Source organism: Coenobita brevimanus, chromosome 103 (assembly GCF_032717465.1).
Source record: "Coenobita brevimanus isolate Jiangsu-jjx chromosome 103, ASM3271746v2, whole genome shotgun sequence".
Classification (NCBI taxonomy): domain Eukaryota; kingdom Metazoa; phylum Arthropoda; class Malacostraca; order Decapoda; family Coenobitidae; genus Coenobita; species Coenobita brevimanus.
In genome coordinates, this window is record NC_137056.1 from 32,222,726 (window position 1) to 32,244,357 (window position 21,632).

A 21,632-nucleotide genomic window follows, 5' to 3' on the forward strand; every position below is an offset into this window, starting at 1 on the left:
TTTTTTGGTATGTAATGATTTTCTATAGTTTGTTTTTCTTCGTTTGTCAACGCTTTTTCAGTGTTGTCCGAGGTTGCATAATTGCTGGCTAATTCCCTTGGGACCCTTTTTAAAGGTTTAGTTTATATTGCACAGATATTACTGAAAATGATATTATACTGTATAGCCCCATATTTTGTTTTATATATATATATATATATATATATATATATATATATATATGCGGCTTTCATGGATTTGGAGAAGGCATATGACAGGGTGGATAGACAAGGATTGTGGAAAGTGTTAAGAATATATGGAGGAGATGGGAAGTTGTTGAATGCTGTGAAGAGTATATACGATGGTGCGAAGGCTGCAGTGCATGTGGATGGTGAACTAAGTGAATTTTTCTCTTGAAAGTTGGTTTGAAACAGGGATGTGTCATGTCTCCATGGTTGTTCAATCTGTATATGGATGGGGTAATAAAAGAGATACAAGGTAGGGTAGTGGATGTTGGAGTGGCCCTGGTGAGAGAGGATAGTGTTTGAAAACTCCCTGTACTGTTGTTTGCAGATGATACTGTGTTGTTGAGTGAAGACGAAGGGGAGCTGCAAGGCATGGTGGATGAGTTTGAGAGAGTGTGTAAGAAACGGAATCTAAAGGTGAATGTAGGGAAGAGTAAAGTGATGGTCTTTGAGAGAGGTGAAGTTAGTGAATGTACAGCGAGGTTGGATGGTGAGGAATTGGAAAATGTGAGTACGTTTAAGTACTTGGGTAGTGTGATGAGTAAGGATGGAGGTTTGGAGGGTGAAGTGCTTGAAAGGGTACAGCAGGGAAGAAAGGTTGCTGGTTCTTTGAAAGCAGTGATAAGAAACAGGGAAGTGAGCATGGAAGTGAAAAAGTTACTACATGACAGTATTGTGATACCAACTCTAACGTACAGAAGTGAAGCTTGGACATTGTTGGAAGGACACAAGTCAAGAGTGAGAGCAGTGGAAATGAGTTATTTAAGAGGAGCCTGTGGAGTCACGTGGAGAGACAGGCTGACGAATGAGGATATAAAGGAGCGTTGTGGTGTGGATGTGGATGTGATAGGAAGCGTTATGAGGAACACACTGAGGTGGTTTGGCCATGTGGAGAGGATGGAGGGTGAAAGACTGACGAGGAGAGTGTATGTGAGTGAGGTGGAGGGGGGAAGAGAGAGGGGGAGGCCGAGGATGAGATGGAGGGATGGGGTGGAGAGGTATATGAGAGAGGGGGGTGTGTGAGTTGGGAGCAGGGCAGTGAAATGGCGGGGGACAGGGCGACTTGGAGGCGATTTGTTTGTGGCCACCCCAAACGGGATTGAGGCATCTGGCAATAGATAGATATATATATACGTATATATATATCCGAGGGGTGTTCAAAAATTTTTGGCAACAAAGTAATAAAAGCAGAGTTAATAGAGATACACATTTATTGAAGTTCACACTCCTTCAACATACTCTCCTCTAAGGTTTACACCTTCTGGAGCCGTGTCATTCACTTAACAAAGCACTCCGAGTACTCAGAAACAGGTATACTCTTCAGTTCTGAATTTATCCTCCTGGCAAGGTCCTGTTCCCTTCGAAAATGGATCCCAGCAAGTTTTACTGACAACTTAGGGAATAGCCAAAAGTCACACGGTGCCGTCCTGACTTGGCACCGTGTGACTTTTGGCTATTCCCTAAGTTGTCAGCAAAACTTGCAACATTCATCCAGCCAGCTCGATCTCTTGTCAGCTCCCTAGCCTCACCGACTTCCAAACCTTTCTTCTTCAAACACTCATTCACCATATCTCTCCACCTTCTCCTTGGCGTACCTCATCTCCTTCCTCCTTCAAATTTGCTCAGGTAAACCTTTTTCACCACTTTATTGTTATCCATTCTTTCCACATGACTATACCATCTCAGGACACTCTCTTCGATTTTGGTGTCCACCGACTTCCTCATTCCACACCTTTCATGAATCACACTATTTCGTATCCTATCCACCCTCTGTACTCCACATACATTCCTCAACAGTCCCATCTCCACTGCTAATACTCTTGACTTTTTATTTTCATGTCACATCATAGTCTCACACCCATAAGATAGAGTTGGCACCAACACTCCCTCATGTAAGCCTTGTGCAGCTGCAACACTCAAGCCTCTGTTTCTTATCAAGGCCTTCATTGCACCAGCTACTTTTCTTGCTTGTGTCACTCTACTTTCAACTTCTTTTGCACATTTTCCTCCTTCCTAACACTGTACCCAAGTATTTGAACTCTCTCACCAATTCCAGTCTCTCTCCATTCACTGTGACATTACACTGGGAGTCACCTTCTCTCTCAGTAACTATCACTTTACTCTTCTCTACATTTACTGTCAAGGCATGATGCGCACAGACATCAACAAAACTCTGCACTAACCTACCAAGTTCCTGTCCGGTACTTGCAAGCACTACTGCATCATCAGCATACAACAAATATGAGATATTCCACCCATCACCATTCATTATCGATGCCATCCCTCTCTCCATTACTTGTGTTTTCACTTCTCTCATCACCCCATCCATATATATATTGAACAACCATGGGGACATCACACAACCTTGTCGCATGCCCACACCGAGTGTGAACCATTCACTTAGATGCCCATTAAAAACTCTTGACAGCACGTAGCAGCTTACCATCTACACCATAAATGCGCAGAACTTTCCACAATCCCTCTCTGTCTACTTTGTCGTATGCTTTTTCCAGATCCATGAATGCCATGAACACCTTATGGTCCTTCTCACAAGCCTTCTCTGCTATCTGTCTCACTGCAAATACTTGATCCACACATCCTCTGCCACTCCTAAAGCCACCCTGTTGATCACTCACTAGGACTTCTGATATCTCTCTTACTTTCTCTATAATAATTCTTCCATATGCCTTCCCCACCACGCTCAATAAACTTATGCCACGATAATTCTTGCATTCACTTCGCTCACCTTTATTTTTGTACAGGGGTACAATCACAGCCTTTTTCCACTTTGCAGGCACAGTTTCACTCATCCCCGCCTTCTTACGTATCTCCAACAAGCACTTCATTCCACTCTCTCCACTGCACTTACGCATCTCTGCATACGCCTTATCAACCCCAGCTGCATTCCCATTATTCAGCCGTTTCACAGCGCTCTTCACCTGTGTGAGTGCCACGTCTCCTGGCACTGCCTTCCTTCTCTGCACTCCCCCAAAACCAATCACGTTTACAGCCGCTCTGCTCTCTCTATTCCCATTCATCAGGCTTTCAGAATATTCTTTCCATCTGGTCCTTACTTCATCCCCATGGGTTAGTAACCTACCACCTGCATCCTTCACACTATCACATTTCTTTCCCCTTTCACGTCTACATTTCCGCACCTCTTTCCAGAATAACTTCCTATTTTCAGAGTAGTTCGCATTCATTTTTCTTCCCAGATCATTATTTACCTCCTTTTTCCTCTTCACTAGTCTCTTTACGTGCTTCTTGCTCTCGTTTTACTCAGTTCGTATTTCAACTGAACCCCTATCCTGTAACCACTTTAGCCACTTCTTCCTCTTTTCCTACACCACGCTCTTAACCTTCTCATTCCACCATGCCGTACCCTTCTTTTTTGTTGATACTCTTGCTGCACCACACACCTCTTTAGCATTCCTAACAAAGCAGTCCCTATATGCATTCCACAGGCTGTCCAGATGCAGTTCATTCCAGGTCACTGAATCTAACTCATCTTCTACTTTGGTCCTGTAATCATCTGCCACTTCTTTGATTTTCAGCTTCTCAACTTTCAGTCTTTCACCCTGACTGCTCCTTTCTCTCTTGATCCACCTCACTCCTTTCAGCTTGATCTTGCATACCACAATCATATGATCTGACAGACCTCCACATCGTCCTCTCACAGCTCTCGTATCAGCAACCATTCCCATCATCGACCTCTCTACGAGCACTTAATCAATCAGGCTTCTTTCAACACGATCCCCGTTTCCTCTATACCAGGGGTTCTCAACCTATTTAGTCTTATGTACCCCTTGAAGTCTTTCAGTATTGGTCAAGTACCCCTTACCCACAATGCAGCATCAGGAAGGGTAAAAAGAAATGCATGGCTTATTGACTTAGTTTAAGTTTAAATTGTGTTATATATGTGGAGCAGACAAACTTTTCAATTAATGTATGTCACTATGAGGTAGCGTTGATAGGAACTAGTTACTGTCATAGGGAAACACTATGTGACTGGCTGCTAACATGCAATACATTTACTAAAACAGAACTATAGCAGACAGTTTTCGATCATTGTGACAGTGAACTAGTGCTGCTTGCAGCTAGTTGCAACTTGTAACTAGTAACAGTGATAGGTAAGTCACTGTGTGTGTGAATAGCATAAAAAAAAATAATAAAACAGAACTAAATCAGACAGATTTTTCCAATAACTGTGACTGTGAGGTAGTGGTGCTATATACAGCTTATAACTAGTTACTCATGGGGAAATTACTGTGTGTGTGACTAGCGTCACTAGCATGAAAAAAAATTAACAAAATAGAATTAAGAAGGCATTGTGTTCCACTGACTGCGAACTAATGCTGATCGTTAAGCCTCGCAACTAGTTATTAGTAACTAGTTACTTACTCATAGGGAAGTCAGTGTGTGTGACTGCATTAACATACAAGTATATACTAATTCAGTGAGATGGTTGGGCCTGTTTCTTTGCTACCAACAAGTCAATCCTCGGCACAGTCTTTGAAAGAGCCACTCTTATGTTGTCTTTGACTGCAAGATGTGAACGTAACTTGTTTTTAATCAAGCACAGTGCCGAGAATCCCTGCTCACAGCGGTATGTAGAAGGAAACCATTACCAGTTATTATGGCTGCAGTGTAGGCACATGACTTCATAGCTGCAAGCAAAATCCATGACAACTTAAACGAGGAAAAAAAATCAGACTACAAATACACTGGAAACCATGAAGCAGATCTCAACGTACCTGAGGGTGAGGGTAGTGAGGGAAGAGTGGTGAGTGGGTGACTGAGAGGTGAACAGTGCGTCTCACTTTGGTACCTGTTCGGTACGCTTGAGGAGAGACGTGATCGATAGAAAACGAGCAAGGGTGACTACTGTACTATGGGTTTGCAAGGTTGTGTGGCAAGTGTAGTCCAAGAGAGCTTTCTCTGAAATGACTTAACTCCAAGCGTTTCCTTGTTAACGTTGTCACTTAGTGTCCTGGTTCTAGTGGAGGACACATCTAGCCTAGCACATGTAGGCCACTTTCTACAAACAGGTTTGCAGTTATTTAAAACCGAAGTATTTTGAGAAACCTGTCACGTACCCCCAAAATTCCTTTCACGTACCCCTGGGGGTACGCGTACCCCAGGTTGAGAACCCCTGCTCTATACCATGTATATTTATGTGCAGCTTTGTGTTTGAAATACAAATTACAAATGCACAACCTCCTCTCCTGACACATATCCTTTAGTCGATTCCTATTATCATTTTCTCCTGGTAATCCATTACAACCCATTATGTCATCCTCTGGACCAGTGCCTACTCTTTCATTCATATCCATCACGATCACTTTATAGTTCCTGGGCATTTCTCCCACTACTTCACCCAGCTCATCCCAAAACCTGTCTTTCTCTCTCTCACTCCTGTCCTCACACGGTGCATACGCTACAATCACTGCCACCTTCACCTTCTCAAACTTGAACTTGACATACATACACCTCGAGCTGACGCATTTGTAGTCTTTCATTCCACTCTACCACAACTCATTCATCAACAAGACAACTCTTTCCTTACATCTTCCTCTCCCATTCATTCCCTATCTTACACATTTCACACCCTCCCATTCCTCCACTTCACAGCCTTTCATCTTCGTTTCACGCAGTGCCATCACAGCATATCTCGCACTCTTGAACACATTCACCGCTTCCACCCTGTTGCTTTCCTCATTCACACCTCTCACATTCCACATGGCCACATGAGTCTGCCCATTTGGTTGGGGCCCTGGGCAGGTATTGGGCCCTCCGAGGCTCTCTGAAACGACTGCCATGATTAAGTGATTTTGGATAGGGGAATCTGGGGAACACTTAACCCTGCCAGAAACCCCGGTTATATGGTTACCACCCAGCATAGTAAATGGTTTCCTGGGTACAGGAAACCATTTGACTTGTCACTCAGTGTAGAGCTCATATGGCATCACTCTACTTTGAGGGAGTGGATGCTGGGTGCCTCCACCTACCACTGTATATATAATTGCAAAGGATGAAATATGTGGATTAACTGAGGCTAAATGGGGAGATGAAAGTGTGAGAGAGAAAGTATGGATGGAGTACTGGTATATATGCATGCGAGTAGGTGATAATGAGAGGGCATAAGAGGGAGTATGTGTTGTTGTGTGCAAGAGATGGAAGGAGAATATAAAAGAGTATGGATCCATTGGCTCAAGGATAGTGTGGGTAAGATTCAAATTAGGATTATAACGTGGGTGATTGTGTGTGTATATGCACCAATGCAAGATTGTGCAAGCAGAGTGAAAGAAGAGTTCTGGGCAAATGTGGAAGGATGTATGGAATCGTTTTAAATGAATGAGGAGAGTGTTTTTGATTGGAGATATACATGGAAATGTAGGGAATGTGAAGACAGATGGAGTAGTTGGTGAGTGGGGTGTGCTTGCAGAAGTGGATGAGAATGGCAGTGCTCTAGTGGACATCCGTGCAGGGAGTGAGTTGGTAATAGCCAATACTCTCTTTAAGCACAAAATGATCCACAGATATATGTGGTGAATGATGAGAAGGGTGTGTGGTGAACTGAATGAATGGAAGGCAATGGTTGATTATGTGTGTGTGGATGACAGAATGAGAAGGTAAGTAATGGATGCAAGAGCATACAGAGGTTGGGGGAGTGGACTCTCTGACCATCATGTGGTGGTGGTGAAAGTCAAGGGTCAAGTGCAGTGGAGGAATAGAAAGAGGGAAGAACAGGAGGAAGTAGTCAATACAGGGAGGGTAGAAAGGTTGCAAGAGGATGGAAAAAAGGCAGAATATAAGAGATGTGGAGGAGAGATTGGGTAATTATGACATGGAGCAGATGGTGAAGATGGAATTCACAGCAGGAGGAATCTGTGCAGCATATGAGGTGGTGTGTGGGGAGAAGAGAAGTCAAAAGGGGGTTCAAAGGACAGCATGGTGGGATGAAGAGGTGAGACAAGGTGCGGCACAAAAGAAGAAATCATATAGTGAGTGGATGGGAAGCAAGGGCTTGGAGGAAGTCGAGAGATGGAAGAGAGAGTTATATGTAGAGAGGAAGGGAGAAGTGAAAAGATCAGAAAGAGAGAGTAAGAAGAGATTGAATGAGGAATTTTAAAGAAATTTGATTGTGAAGTAGAAGAAATGTAAGAAAATATTCTGGAAAGAAATAAAGAGAGTTAGACAAGGTGATAAAGAAGTTAGTAAAGGAGTGAAAGGTAAAAATGGTAGGTTGATAGAGGAGAAGGGAGAAAAGTGAGCAGATAGAGAGAACACTTTAAGGAACTGTTAAACATAGAGAATGAAAGTAATGTGGGTATAAGTGGCTGGGAAATGGCTGGAAGGAGGAAGGAGGTGAGAAGGGAGGAAGAGATCAGTAGGATGGAAGTAGTCAAAATGGGGAAGGCCCCAGGAATTGATGGAGTGTGTGCTGAAATGCTGAAGCATGGGGGAGAGATAGTAGTAGAATGGATATGGAAGATGTGCAGATTGGCTTGGGAGGAAGGTAGAGTGCCAGAGGATTAGAAGTCAGATATAATTACTCCCTTGTACAAAGGAAAAGTGGAAAAAGAAGTGTGTGGTAATCATAGGGGTATGTGTCTTCTGAATGTAATATTAAATGTATGTGGTTGGATATTTATTAACAGAGTTAGGGAAATAACAGAGGAGTTAGTTGGAGAACTGGAAGGTTTTAGGAAGGGGCTAGGTTGTATGGTATAGATCATATATTCATCCTTAGGTCTTTAGTGGAAAAGTTTCTAGAGAAGGAAAACAAGCTGTATGCATCTTTCTTGGATTTGGAGAAACATATGGAAGTGTGGATGGACAAGGAATTTGGAAAATACACTGCATTGGCCTAACTCCCTGTAATTTCCTGCTGAACTCGTGCCATGAGTTGGAAAAACGTGAGTTAAAAAAAACATACCTTATGGGGAAAAATATATTTGATTCTGCCATGGTGTCAGGTAGCCTAGTATAACATTAACGGAACCCCTCTGAACACCACTTAACACTAACATCCTGTCTCAGAAGTATGTACTGCATATCCTATAATGATAGCAAACAATATTAAAAGACATTATATATCCTTGTATGATGATAAAAAATACAGAAAAGCATTTACCTAGATCCTACTGATGACAGTGCTTATGTCGACAAGAGATGGGCAATGGTTTCGGCACACTAGCCTAGTTGCAGTACTGGCCACTAGGTGTAGGTGGGCGTGGGTGGAGAAAGCATTGTTCTGATTGGCTGCACAGTCACAAGGACTGTGTGCTTAAATATGATTGGCTTCCAGTTGTGAGTTACGGCTACAATGCCGTGAGTTAAACATCTCAGAAATAAGTGGACAAATGCAAGTTAAAGCATTTTCCGTGAGTTTGGTGATATTGGTGACTTAGATAAGGACACCGTGAGTTAAATAATTTATGAGTTAGAAGTCCGTGAGTTATGTGAATGCACTGTATTAAGAATACAGTATATGGAGTAAATGAGTTGTGACATTTAAGAGTATGTATGAGGGTGCTAAGGCTGCAATGCATGTAGATAGTGAACTGAGTAAATTTTTCTATCTTAATGTTGGATTGAAACAGGGATCTGTCATGTCTCCATGGTTGTTCAATCTGTGTATGGAAACAAATGAAATATTCTATTCTGACCAGTGCCAGGCAGCTCATGTTGGCTGAGAGTATTAATATATGAAATAATGATTTTGAACTTAGTACAGTAACTTAACCTCTTCAATCGGGAGACATACTTTTTTTTTTATATATAATATTGTTAAAAACAAGTTATGTCAGTATTACATTTTTCATAGGAGTATGCCCAAGTACTGAAGGGATTAATGCAAGTTAAATACAGTATATGCCTCCAACATCTCTCCTAAACTAAACAAGCACATTCATTGACCATACAACCTGCGTTGCTTCATGAAACTGTCAAGAGGGAGTCAAAAGAAATGGGCATGATGGGCAAAGGAAAGTGTAGGAAGGGCTAGAAATGTGATGAGTTTTTGGTCCAGGGCAAGGAAGCATACCGTATGAAAGTGTGTGTTGCAGGATTTATGATTTGAGTGCAGTAAAGGTTTATATAAAAAAAAATCCTCCAAGATTGAAAGTGTCAGGGGGCTAAGGAAATAGGCGTGGGAGACAAAAAAATGAAGAGGGTAAATTGGAACTCTGGTGAGGATGGGGAGGGGCCTTGAAATACTATATTGTTAAAATGAGTGCAGTTGAATAATTGGTGTAAATTTCATTTTGTTTCATTTATAAAGGCTCCGACATGCTTGCATGTATCGGTCTTGATTGCCTAATGATGGCTGTCCATGCTGCTCTATCTCTGGCAGCCTCCCTATTCAGTCCCTTATCCCTGAGGTCATACTCTGTGACCTCATCCTAGGTCTTTTTCGGTCTGCTTCTCGCATCCCCACCCTCAGCGTTCACACTTCTCACTTTCTGCACCCATTTGTCATCCCCCATCCTTTCCACTTGCCCAAACCATCCCAGTCTTCCCCTCCTCATCACAACATCAGTTCACTGCAGTCCCATCCTTCCTCTCAATATTTCCATCATAACCCTAGCCCCCCTAGGCCTTGCATTCACGGACGCCTAGCACATCCACAGAATCATTGCCATTTCTGTACGTTTGAGCCTGCAATAATGACAAGGTAAGTTAGTGCTGCTCTTGGCGACCTGGCATCTTGCAGTGCAGGTAATAAAATTATAAACACTTTTCATAGGACGGGGTGAGAATAAAATAAGAAATAAAAAATAAATCCATCATAATGAAGATAATTTTTCAGTTGCTTCTCTCATAGGCAAGTGCATGGACATCCAAACGTCATGAAGTGTTCGGAACAGTGTGGGATGCGAATGGTCAAGCATTACACCAGCTTTTTGGAAAGTGGACGGAGGCAGTGTATTGTGGCCGAGCCCCTTCGGCCCGTGTGGTTTGGCGGCCTGGCTCAATGCCCGAGGACTATCATCTCTACTACGGGTTCACACGGTTTGCTATGGAGCTGAATGAACTGGATGAGGACCAGGCCAAGTACCTTCCCCCCACTGACACCAGATTCAGGCCTGACCAGAGGTAAGGCAAACACCAAGATATCACCTGGTACTGTTGAGAAAGCTAATTTCGATTAAGTGTCAAAGTGGTCATAAATCCATATGGAGGAAGTGAAACCTGAGTGAGAGTGAGTGTTGAACTTTGTGATGATTTTCCTATGAAGTTGGTAGTTCATCAGGTGTCTCTCCTGGGCCCGTTCATATTCATTATGTTGTTGAAAAATTTGTCACTTCAGTTCATAGCTGGAGTGCCTTGGGGACAGTTATGTGCTGATGAACTTCTGTTGATTGCTGATAGTATGGAGGCAGAGAAAGAAAAGTTTGAAATGTAGAGAGATTGCATGGAGGCCAAGGATTTGTGGTTGAAGGGAGGTAATTTCAAAGGTGGTGGTCACTAGGAAAGATGTTGGTAGTGACTCAGTTCTGTGTAGTGGCTGTAGAAGATGAGTGCACAATAAGTGCCGTGATGTGCAAGGTAGGTTACAAAGGATTGTCAGCCCAGAGTATGCCATATGCATGAAGAATCATGTAAATGCCATTAGGATGGATAATGTAAATGTTGGTGGTGTTACCCTGGAGTGTGTTTGCATGAACACTGCAGTTTGAGAGATAAGGTCAGTATTGGGGTGGACCATATGTTGGCTTTGTTGCCAGATTCAGAAGTGGCTGGAAAAAGTTCAGAGAACTGCTCACCTCTCCATACAGTGAGAAGACTCATATCACACAACTTTCCAATGCAAGAGTTAACCATTACTCCCAGTCCTTCATTTATGCAACTGGTCATCTCCGGAACTGTTTCCCTCTGTGTTTATTTCCTGCTAGTTGTGATCTCCAGTCTTTCAAACGCAGTGTGTCGAGGCATCTTGAAATGATCGGATCTTGAATTTGGCTCTCTCTTGTGTTTTGTTTTTTTCTTGGAAGGAACAGTTTGCAGTGAAAAAATATTAGGGTGTCTCAGGTCAGTAAGAACATAACCTTCTCAGTACAGTACTGTAAGGACAGTTTCTAATCATTTCAACAACAGTGACGTTTCAGTACCTTTCCTCAACATTGGAAGTGCTGAGATGGTTTCTTCACTAGTTATTATGCTCAGTGTGGTTACTAATTTTCTTTGGTGCAGACAGCCAAGCAGTAGGGGTGAAATTGGAGTTAACATGATTTTGTAGAGAAGATAAGAAGTTTGTGTTGGAAGGATAATGGGCAAGAATTTATTTAATGTGTATATATCAGGCTACTGGAGGAAGGCAACATGTCAGCAGCAGAAGTGCAGAAACTACAGGTGGAACAGCTACAGCGTGAGCGAAGGAAAATGCGTGAAGAAGAAGGTGCAGAGTATGTTCCCATGTGGTTCAGGTTGGTATCCAAGTTGTTTTTCCTAAATTGGTATTGTCAGGTAATTTTAATATTCTGTATACATTACAGTATATGAAATATGAGTCAGCACAGAGGTGGACATTTTCTTTATTTGCCCCCCAGTATTACAGCCAATTATTTTGGCATTCCAGATTGAAAGTATCAGCTTCTTATGCAATACAACTTACTGTGGTGTGTTTGTGTGTTTTTTCTCTGGGTTTGTGCATAGCCCAGTTAATCTCCTCCCTGAAACCTAACAGTTAATTTCCAATCAATTGCACCATGCAGCCTCACACATTGACTTATTAGCCTCTAATGCTGGAGTGTCTTTACTGTGAAATTCAAAGGCCAGTCATTTTAGGACTGATGTGATATGTTAGTGGGGGTGATGTATCGTAAGTCCGTTGGTAATATACATTAGTTGAAAAATTGTTGTTGTTGCTATGGACCCAGGTTTGGATATGAACCTGGTGGACTGCAGGCCAAAGTTACCCTTCTCTTGCAGTCCACCTTCCATTCAGGAAATAGAGAGGGTGTTTAAATGAATGGATTCACCCCTCTGTTACACTCCATGTGAAGGTGTCCCAGTAGAGCACCATGGTGGAAGAATAACTGTAGTTTTTAACAAAGTGCAGACATACACTGGCTTCAGTTGAGACCTCATTGTTAATGACGGATACTTTGACCATGGCATACACAAATTCTGTCGATACCGGCTTTTCAGTGGTCACCTGTATATAATATTTATAATTCTTATGCAACCACTAATATGTTAGGTTGACATGAGTTTTAATTGTTAAAAATGTGTTTCCTTTATACATACCATTCCACCATAGGCCTGTCTCATTTGCATCAAATACTTGTTCAGCTACAGGCACTGAGAACATTATTATTTATTAAAGTTGATAGAGATTTATAGATAGAAATGAGTAGAGCTGAAAGCAGGCGAGTAGCTACATATGAAGTGTAAAAAAAAATAAAAGACAGGGTGGCACCACCTGTTGCATATTTATGTAAACATTTTATTACAGTATTTTCCACAGAAGGAGCTTCAGACACAATGTATTTTGTTATCTATTAAAAGTGAAAGTGAAATGCGTACGTTATATGGAAATGGGTCAAACGAAAAGCGGTCACCTAGCCACATATATATAGTAACAAAGAAGACAGGCTGGCACTGTATACCTGCAGTAACAAAGGAGACAGGCTGGCACTGCATACATGCAGTAACAAAGAGGCTGACACTGCAAACATGCAGTAACAAAGAGGCTGACACTGCCTGGTGCATACAATATTCACATAATCATTTTACAGTAGATCCTTGCTTTAGCGGACCTTTGTAAAACAAATATTGGATTTTATGAACATTTTGAAGGCCCCAGGACTAATCATTGGCCATATGGATACTGTTCGTTAAATGAGAAAAATCATGCTGACCTTCCGGATGTCTCTGGGCCTACTGGACACATTTCACCTTTAACATATGCTGTACTACCTGTTACTGTACATGGGACATATGATACAAGCCTGTCGGATCACTCCCCCTGCAAGGGGTTACGCAGAACGTAGTTACCAATGTTGGCAGTGGTCTTTCCCACCCACTTGGGCTAGGTTGGGGAGGTGCGGGCAGGAAGCGGTGGCAAGTTGGTGCTGTTTGTGGGTTACTTCTGGTAGGCTTGGGTGGGATCAGAGGCTGTGGACACACTTTACTGCATGTAGTCAGCCTCAGTCTTTCCTGTTGCATCTTTCGTTGCATCAGCATGATCACCTGCTTGTTTCACATCTCAAGTGAGGCAAGTGTTTTCCCATAGTGACTGTGAAAAATGGCTTCTCATAGGGAATCTTCTAGCACCTTCTTTACTGAAAAACAAAGATGAGGATTATGACCATTGTGGAGAAAATGGAAGTGATCAAGGCGCATGAGAAAGGCATGAGCAGGGGCAACCTTATTCACAATAATGGTCTTAAGAGGTCAACTCTGCACGACATCTTTAAGGCGAAAGGCAAAACAAAGGAGGTAATGAAAACAATGGAAGGTGGGAGGAAAGGGAAGGATGTGTTAAGGACCAGGAAGCTGCCCAATGAGAAACTCAATGAAGCAATGTATATAGGTGGTACATGCAGGAGCAAGCATGTCCATGACATCCAACATGCAGCACAGAGGCTTTCTGGTCAACTTGGAATCAAAGATTTCAGGTGTACAGTGCTCGTCAAAATTATCGAGCGCCTACCGCCGGGCGCGCAATACTTATGGCCAAAAAAGAATCACCAATTTCTGGGGGTAAAAATTGAGCCACAAGTTTGCGGCACTAGCATGACGTCACAGTACCCTGAGGCCTTCCAACACGCTGGTTGGTTCCTGCCTCAGTTGCCCACGGGCTGCCTGAGAGAGAGGAACTCCGCCGCGTCTCCCTCTCTTTTGGCACCATTTTTTACTGAGTGTCCCGCAGTGTTTTGGCTTTCACCGCTTTGTTATGGCACCTACCCTTGAACTATTGAGTGAAATCATATCTCAGATCATTGCTCGAAAGGAGGCAGGCCACCAGACAAAGGAAATTAGTGAATTGGTTGGTGTGGCTCGATCGACAGTGCATCGGTGGTGCGAGCGGTTTCGAGTGGAAGACAGTGGTGAAGGTCCCACAAAGGAACCGCGGTCTGGTAGGCCTAGGAAAACTTCCCCAAGGTCTGTTAATGTTTTAAAACATGCAGTGGAGTTTAATCCTCGTGTGAGTGCAAGGAAAATAAAGGAGAGCAACCCGGAAGTGTTTGGTGAGGTGTCTGTGAGAACAGTGTCTCGTAGGGTCCATGAACTTGGTTACACAAGTCACATGCATGTGAAGAAGCCTCTTCTCACAAAAAACCAGCGACTTCGTAGGCTTGCCTTTGCTAATAAATATCTTAACTGGGGTGAGGAGCAATGGTTGTCAGTGTTGTGGTCTGATGAGGCAACGTTTAGTGTCACCTGTAACAGAGGAGCATGTGTACCGACGCAAAGGTAGTGACCCACGGTATGTAGAAAGCACAGTTAAACATCCTGATTCACTCATGGTATGGGCTTGTTTTTCTGGTCAAGGTTTGGGGAAGCTTGTTGTGCTTCCCAAGAACATAAGAGTGAATCAGGATGTTTACCTTGAGCTTCTGTGTGATCATTTACCAGACTCCTTCGAGCTAACAGGTGCACGAGTGTTTCAACAGGATGGTGCACCTGCTCACAAGGCCAAATCGGTCACCAATTGGCTTCGTGACTGCGAGGTATCATTCATGAAAGACTGGCCAGGAAATAGCCCAGACCTCAACCCGAGTGAAAACCTCTGGTACCTCGTTAAGAAGAGTCTCCAAGGGAAGGACGTGAGCTCTCTGCCTAAGCTGGAAGCTGCCATTCATGACTCCTGGAAGAAAATACCCCTCCAGCACCTCAGGAGCCTTGCCCTTTCACTTCCAAGACGTCTCAGGTCCGTGAAGAAGCGTAAAGGATACCCTACGAAGCACTAAAGGTAAATAAAATGCATTATTTATATGTTTTTTCAATGTTGAAAGCTTTGTTTCGTAGGAGGGACGCAGGGTGCTTGATACTTCTGATGAGCACTGTAGTGATGGCTGCCTGTGGAGATTCAGGAGGCACAATGGCATTGTTAACAAGGCCATAACTGGAGAGATGCTCAGCGCCGATGTCGATGCTGTGGGCCATTTGTCCAGTATTTTCTGAAGCTTATGTAGGAGGGCTTGCATGAGTTTCAAATCTGCAGTGTGGACAAGACTGTGCCCTTCTGATGTGCTCTTCCTCAAAATACGTAGGCTTCCAAAGATCTTGGCTGCACTTCAGGGCATACAGCAATGAAAGAGCATCTCTCCATTCTGGTCTGTGCCAATGCTGATAGCTCTCATCGCCTACAACCAGTCATAATAGATAAGAACAAGTGACCCAGATCACTGAAGGAGTCCATGGCCAAGCTTCCTGTGTAGTACGATGGTAACAGGTCTGCTTGATATACCCAGGATGTCATTCATGACAGGTTCCACCACAGCTTTGACCTGTCTGTGAGGCAGCACTTTAAAAGGTATGGCATCAGTCCTGTAGACATGAAAGCAGTGCTGCTGTTGGACAATACACCAGCCCATTCTTCCTCCACCAGACTCTGCAGTGAGGATGGATGAATCAAGTCTTTATTCCTGCCAGCCAACACCAATCCCCTTACCCAGCCCATGGACCAGGGAGTTATTGAGAGTGCCAAGAGGCATAACAGAAACCTCTACCTACACCAGTGCCTTGTTGTGACTGAGGATGGGATGGACCAGGATGACTATGAGGGAACCAGAGGCAAGAAAACCCTCATATATCAAGGACACAATCTTCAACTGTGCAGAAGCATGGAAGAGAGTGTCTCATACCAAGCTCAAAAATGGGTGCTGCAAACTCCTCAGAACCTCCAACTCTCCAGCACCACTGCATGATTTTGAGGAGTTTGAGTTACTGAGGATGGCAGAGTTGTTTGCAGCTGCAGGGCAGAGTGATCTTGCTGAGGAGGAGCTGAAAGAGTGGCTGGATGAGGATGCTGGTGTTCCTGGCTTCCATTGCCAGACAGAAGAGGAGATTGTGGCTGAACTGTAACAAAACAAGACATTGGCAAGGGAGGAAGATGACGTGGAGGAGGAGGAGGAGGCTCCTGGACCGTCTCTGGCTGCAGTCATGTATGCTGCAGACTCAGTCCTGACCATGATAGACAAAGTTGGAGGACCTTAACTTTATGAGGCCATGTGGCTCATCAGGTTGGAGTTAATGCAGCTGCAGCAGCTAAGAAAGATCCAAGCTAAGATCTCCCAGTTTTTCAAGCCTATGACTTCTCCTGCTGCCAAGAGGCTCCACGCAGAGGTAAAGATCTCCACTGTGTCAGTAGCATCAACATCCTCAGCCGGTGTCCACATAGCCTCAGGATACAGCACTACAGCCTCCAGGACCCCAACCTCCAGCACCTCAAGACTGTAACAGATGTGGCACCAGAGCCACCAAAAGCCATTTTTGCCAAGTGTCATTGAATGACAGTTAAATTGGTCTACAGCATACAAGATGAGTGGGAGTTTGATCAGTCTACATCCATCTTGGGGGAGGCAGTGGCTCAATCGGTAGAGTGGTGGCCTGCAGTCCTACCGGACCCAGGTTCAAATCCCGGCTGGGGCAGGGAACAGTTTAAGGATTTGAATTTCATAAAAGCAGACTTTCCTGATCTACCTGAAGACCCGCCGACATGTCGTTAAAATACCCCCGCTAATACTAATACACCAGTCCTGTATGAGACAGCCCTAGCATGTATTCAATATGGACGGTGGGTGTTAGCGCCGAAGTGGTGACATGTAAAGGTGCTTGGTATGTAGGAGGACTACTGGGCCTTGAATGCAGGCTGCGAAGCCTATGCCCAGAGTCGGACACATACAAAATATAAAAAAAATCTGTGCAGGTAGTGTACAATACATGAGTTTTCTGAACAATCTAGACCAACATACCCATATCCCACACCAAGCCCTCTTCCTCCCATCATCTCCAGACATCACCTTCTGCTCCCCAAACCTCACCCCCACTACATCATGGAGAGTGGTCAAAACCCTAGGTTCTGATCACCTCCCAATCATCATCACTACCAAAACCAGAATCACCCCAGCTGGCCACAAACACATATACACTAATTATAATAGAGCCAACTGGGAGGCCTTTGTAACTGAAACAGAACAACATTCGAAACACTAAATAGTACACCCATCACAAACATCAACGCCGCTGTGCACACTTTCAGTACAATTATACAAAACGCAGACAAAAGACACATCTGTAGAGGCAACAGAAAGAGACACAGCCCCAACTTCACACCAGAAATTCAAGGCCTCATCAGACAACGGGACGCACTGCGACACTCCCCAACACCCCATACACAAGACACCGTACAACAAATACAAGAACTCAACACTCAAATAAACAATAAAATATCAGAACAGCAAACACTAAACTGGAAGAATTACCTCCAAACACTGGGCCATAAAACAAACATCAGCAAACACTACAAAGCACTAAACAACATCACACTTTCCAACAGCAACACCACACAATCATACGCTGCCATCACAACAACAGACACCATATCCTCAAACAAACAACAAGGAAACACTCTCATCAATCAGTTTTCACAAGTCAGCCATCTAAACCCCCATCCCGAAGACAGACGTATCATCCGATGTAAGAGACTTCCCCACAGACCCAGACTACGCACTTTTCATTTACAACCAGACGAAGCACATCATTAACAACCTCAAGCACTCATCTGCCTGTGGACCAGACAACATAAGCAACATTCACCTTAAACACCCAGGACCACAAGGCATACAAGCACTCACCAACATATCAAACAACAGTTACTCACACAGCATAATACCCAACATCTGGAAGCATGGCAATATCATCACTAACCCTAAACCCAACAAAGACCCACGTAACCCTCCTCACATCGCCCTATCACACTCCTTTGCACCCCCTCTAAAGTCACTGAACGACTGGTACTACAACTAGTCACACCTCACATTCCCCTAGCCCAGTCACAACATGGCTTTAGGCCACTACACTCCACAAACACCCTGCTTACAGACCTTACACAGAGAGTTTTCGATGGCATGAATTCAGCTAGGCCACCATACAGAACATTCCTAATCACACTAGACATTAGCAAAGCATTTGATGCCATCCCCCGCCACAACCTCACAAACAAAATACTCAACACAAACATGCACAATAACACAAAAAGATGGCTGGCAAACTACTTAGCAGGCAGATGTGCACACGTAACATTTGCTGGTCAGTCTTCTAACATCAGAAACTTCACAAACGGCATCCCCCAAGGATCTGTTTTGTCCCCTATACTCTTTAACCTATACATGCACGACGTACCCACACCCCACACACCACAGATACACATAGCTTCCAGTGCAGATGATATTACATATATTCACCAAAACGCAAACACAGCTGCACACATCATTCAGTCTTACCTCAACACACTACACAAATGGTTCACCACAAACAGGCTCAAAATAGCCCTAGCCAAATCTACAGTGACCTTTCTCACAAACTGGACAGCAGAACACAGTCACATCCCACACCTCACCATAAACAACACTCCCCTACCACACACACACACACACACACACACACACACACGCAAAATTCTTGGTGTAACATACAATACATCAGTGTCATTTAAACAACACATCACAAACATTAAAAATAAAATAACACCAAGACTCAGTGCTTTGAGGTCACTTGCCTATACAACATTCGGACACAACAAAGAAACCACCACCATAGTGTACAAACAATACATACGTTCAGTGATGAATTATGCAAGCCCTGCCAGGGCTTCTAATCTCACCAAAAGACACTACTACACTCTACAGACCATACAGAACAAGGCCCTAAAAATAATAACAGGCTGCACAGCTACTACACCCACAGACCACCTACATCAAGAAACCAAAGTCCTCAAAGTCAAGGATCACCTAGACATGAGAGGCACCCAGTTTCTTGCTGCGGCCTCCACAAACCCACAACATCCACTACAGTACATGGCAGCATATCCACCCACGCCAAAGAACATCAAAACAACACCCAGCACACGATACCATACACAAATACTGTCATTTGTTCCCCCTTGCCCACCTCAGACCAGCTTCCAGAAGCATATCCACACTCAGATCACTCACCGCTCCATTCAGTCACTTAAAGACAACACACAGCTGCATTCATGGCCTCCTGACATCCACCCTTCTGAATCCTATCTTCTTCGTGAGGACAGTGTCCAATTCACCTGGCCTAGCTGAGATGTGGGCACCATCCAGCCCTCTTAAGCTTACCAGAAGAGGCTGGATGACTCCACCGCTGATGCCTCTCCAGGATGCAACACAACACCCCATACTGTTAAGCACATTATGGAAGACTGCATTGCACACAATCACCTACACCACAACACAACATACACTGTTTGAGAGCTCTGTGGGAAAGCCCGGTCTCAGCCATGGCCTTCCAAAGGGACTCGTGGCCGTTCGGCCAGACTGCCTAGGGAACAACTACTACATGAGTTTTCTACCCTTTATACCCCCAACCTGGCCTGAAATTGCCCTATTCCCATCATGATTGCTGAGTTGTTATAATAGGCTATAATAATACTATGCCAATGCTATGACAAGAGTGTGAAATTAAGGGCCAAGTTAATGTAAAATGGGTACAGTTTTCAATTTCAGTACTAAAATGTGTTATATATGGTAGGTGGGAGTGCTCACCATCCACTCAGTCAGTGTAGTGGTGCTTTGGGTGTCTGCCCATTCCTCTCTTCCTTTCTTCCTCTTCCGTCTTTCTTTCCTTCATTCCTTCCTCTTCCTTCTGCCTATGGGTAACTTTACACTCCCTCTTCTGTCTTTTTTTCCTTCATTCTTTCCTTTTCCTTCAGGCAATGGACAACTCCACACTGAGTGACAAGCCAAATGGTAGGAAATCATTTACTATGCTAGGTGGTAATCATACAATCAAATAATGGTGCCTGGTGGTTTATTGAGTAAAGACTCTAATCGGATTGAGCTGGTGTAAGTTTATGTCCAAGAAGTGGTTTCCTGTACACCAGGAAACCATTTACTATGCTAGGTGGTAATCATATAACCAAATTATGGAGCCTGGTGGTTTAGTGAGTAATTAAGGCTCTCCAGTCAGATTGAGCCAGTGCAGGTTTTTATCCAAGAAGTGGTTGGGGTTTATTGCTCATGTAATGCCACTCAGGGATGAGTGAGGCTGGTCACTCTCATCTTAAATGTCAGGACCAACTTGCCTATTCCTGGGCTTCTATGCTCCTCATGGGGCAACATAGGATTGGATGATGGATGGATGGATGAAATATGCTATTTTTATTGATTTATTTTCCAATATGTGCTTGAAATCCCAGTTCAGAGGAGGGGGAACCATCAGATTTAACAGAGTATCAACTAAATTGGATCAGACATCCGCCCAGTAGTCCATTATAGTGAGGGTCTCCTATTTTATTTTCCACCAAAGGAGCATTGGATGCTAAAAACATTTTGTTACATACTAAAAAGTGAAAGTTAGATGGGGATGAGTAGAAATAGAACAGCCAACTAGATACATACATATGGTAACAAAGAAGACAGGCTGGTGCTACAAGGTGCATATTAAACTTTATGAAGATGTTTTATTAGTTTCCACTGAAGGAGCTACAAACACTAAGAATACTTTGTTATTTATTAAAAGTGATAGTAAGATGTGAAGATGGAAATGGGTAGAGTCAAAAGCAGGTGACTAACGGGATGGCGAGTAGACACTGTCCGTGCCTTCCTTGGGAATAACTAATCAATAAATTCCTGGTTGAGGGGAAAAAAACGCATCTATAGTCGAAACCATTAAAAAAAGGGGGGGATTACTGTACTTTAGTACCATACATACAAGGTTTGGTTATTCCCCATAGAAGACAGGCAGATGGTAAATGTATGTCTTTTCTTAACAGTTTTATCTGAGAATGAAGCCTGTTACAAAATTGTTGTACATCATATATAATTATGTCATTCAGTTTTGTTATATTTTACATCTTCTCATTCCAGACGTGAGTGTGATGAGAACAATGAGGAATCATGGGTATTTACGGGAGAGTATTGGAATAAACGCAAGGATCCAGGGTTTGTAAATATGACATTTGATAAGCTGTGGTAGTACATGGCCAACATCAGAGTTCATTGTATTATTACTCAAAATTATGGGACCTTGGAAATCATTGAACCCTTTCAGTACAAATGCATAATAATTCATTCTTGAAACTTCCAGACTGTTTTATTCAGCTTTAGAAAGACCTCTTGTAATGATGGAGTTAGTGATGACTATATCTAACTCCTCCAGTTCAAAGCTCTATCCAGAGATGAAGAAGGTCGTCTGGAAATAATA

The 21,632-nt window shown here is 43.4% G+C and overlaps 1 protein-coding gene across 1 annotated transcript in view; it reads left to right on the forward strand.

Moving 5' to 3' along the window:
• The window catches only part of LOC145415709 (oxysterol-binding protein-related protein 6-like), a 521,853-nt gene extending 500,449 nt beyond the window's left edge, over positions 1-21,404 (forward strand). The window contains exons 14-16 of the mRNA XM_080284933.1: positions 10,054-10,325; positions 11,534-11,656; positions 21,296-21,404. Coding sequence (XP_080141059.1) covers positions 10,054-10,325; positions 11,534-11,656; positions 21,296-21,404 — 504 coding nt within the window. The remainder of the gene's footprint in view (positions 1-10,053; positions 10,326-11,533; positions 11,657-21,295) is intronic.
• The last annotated feature ends 228 nt before the right edge of the window (positions 21,405-21,632 follow it).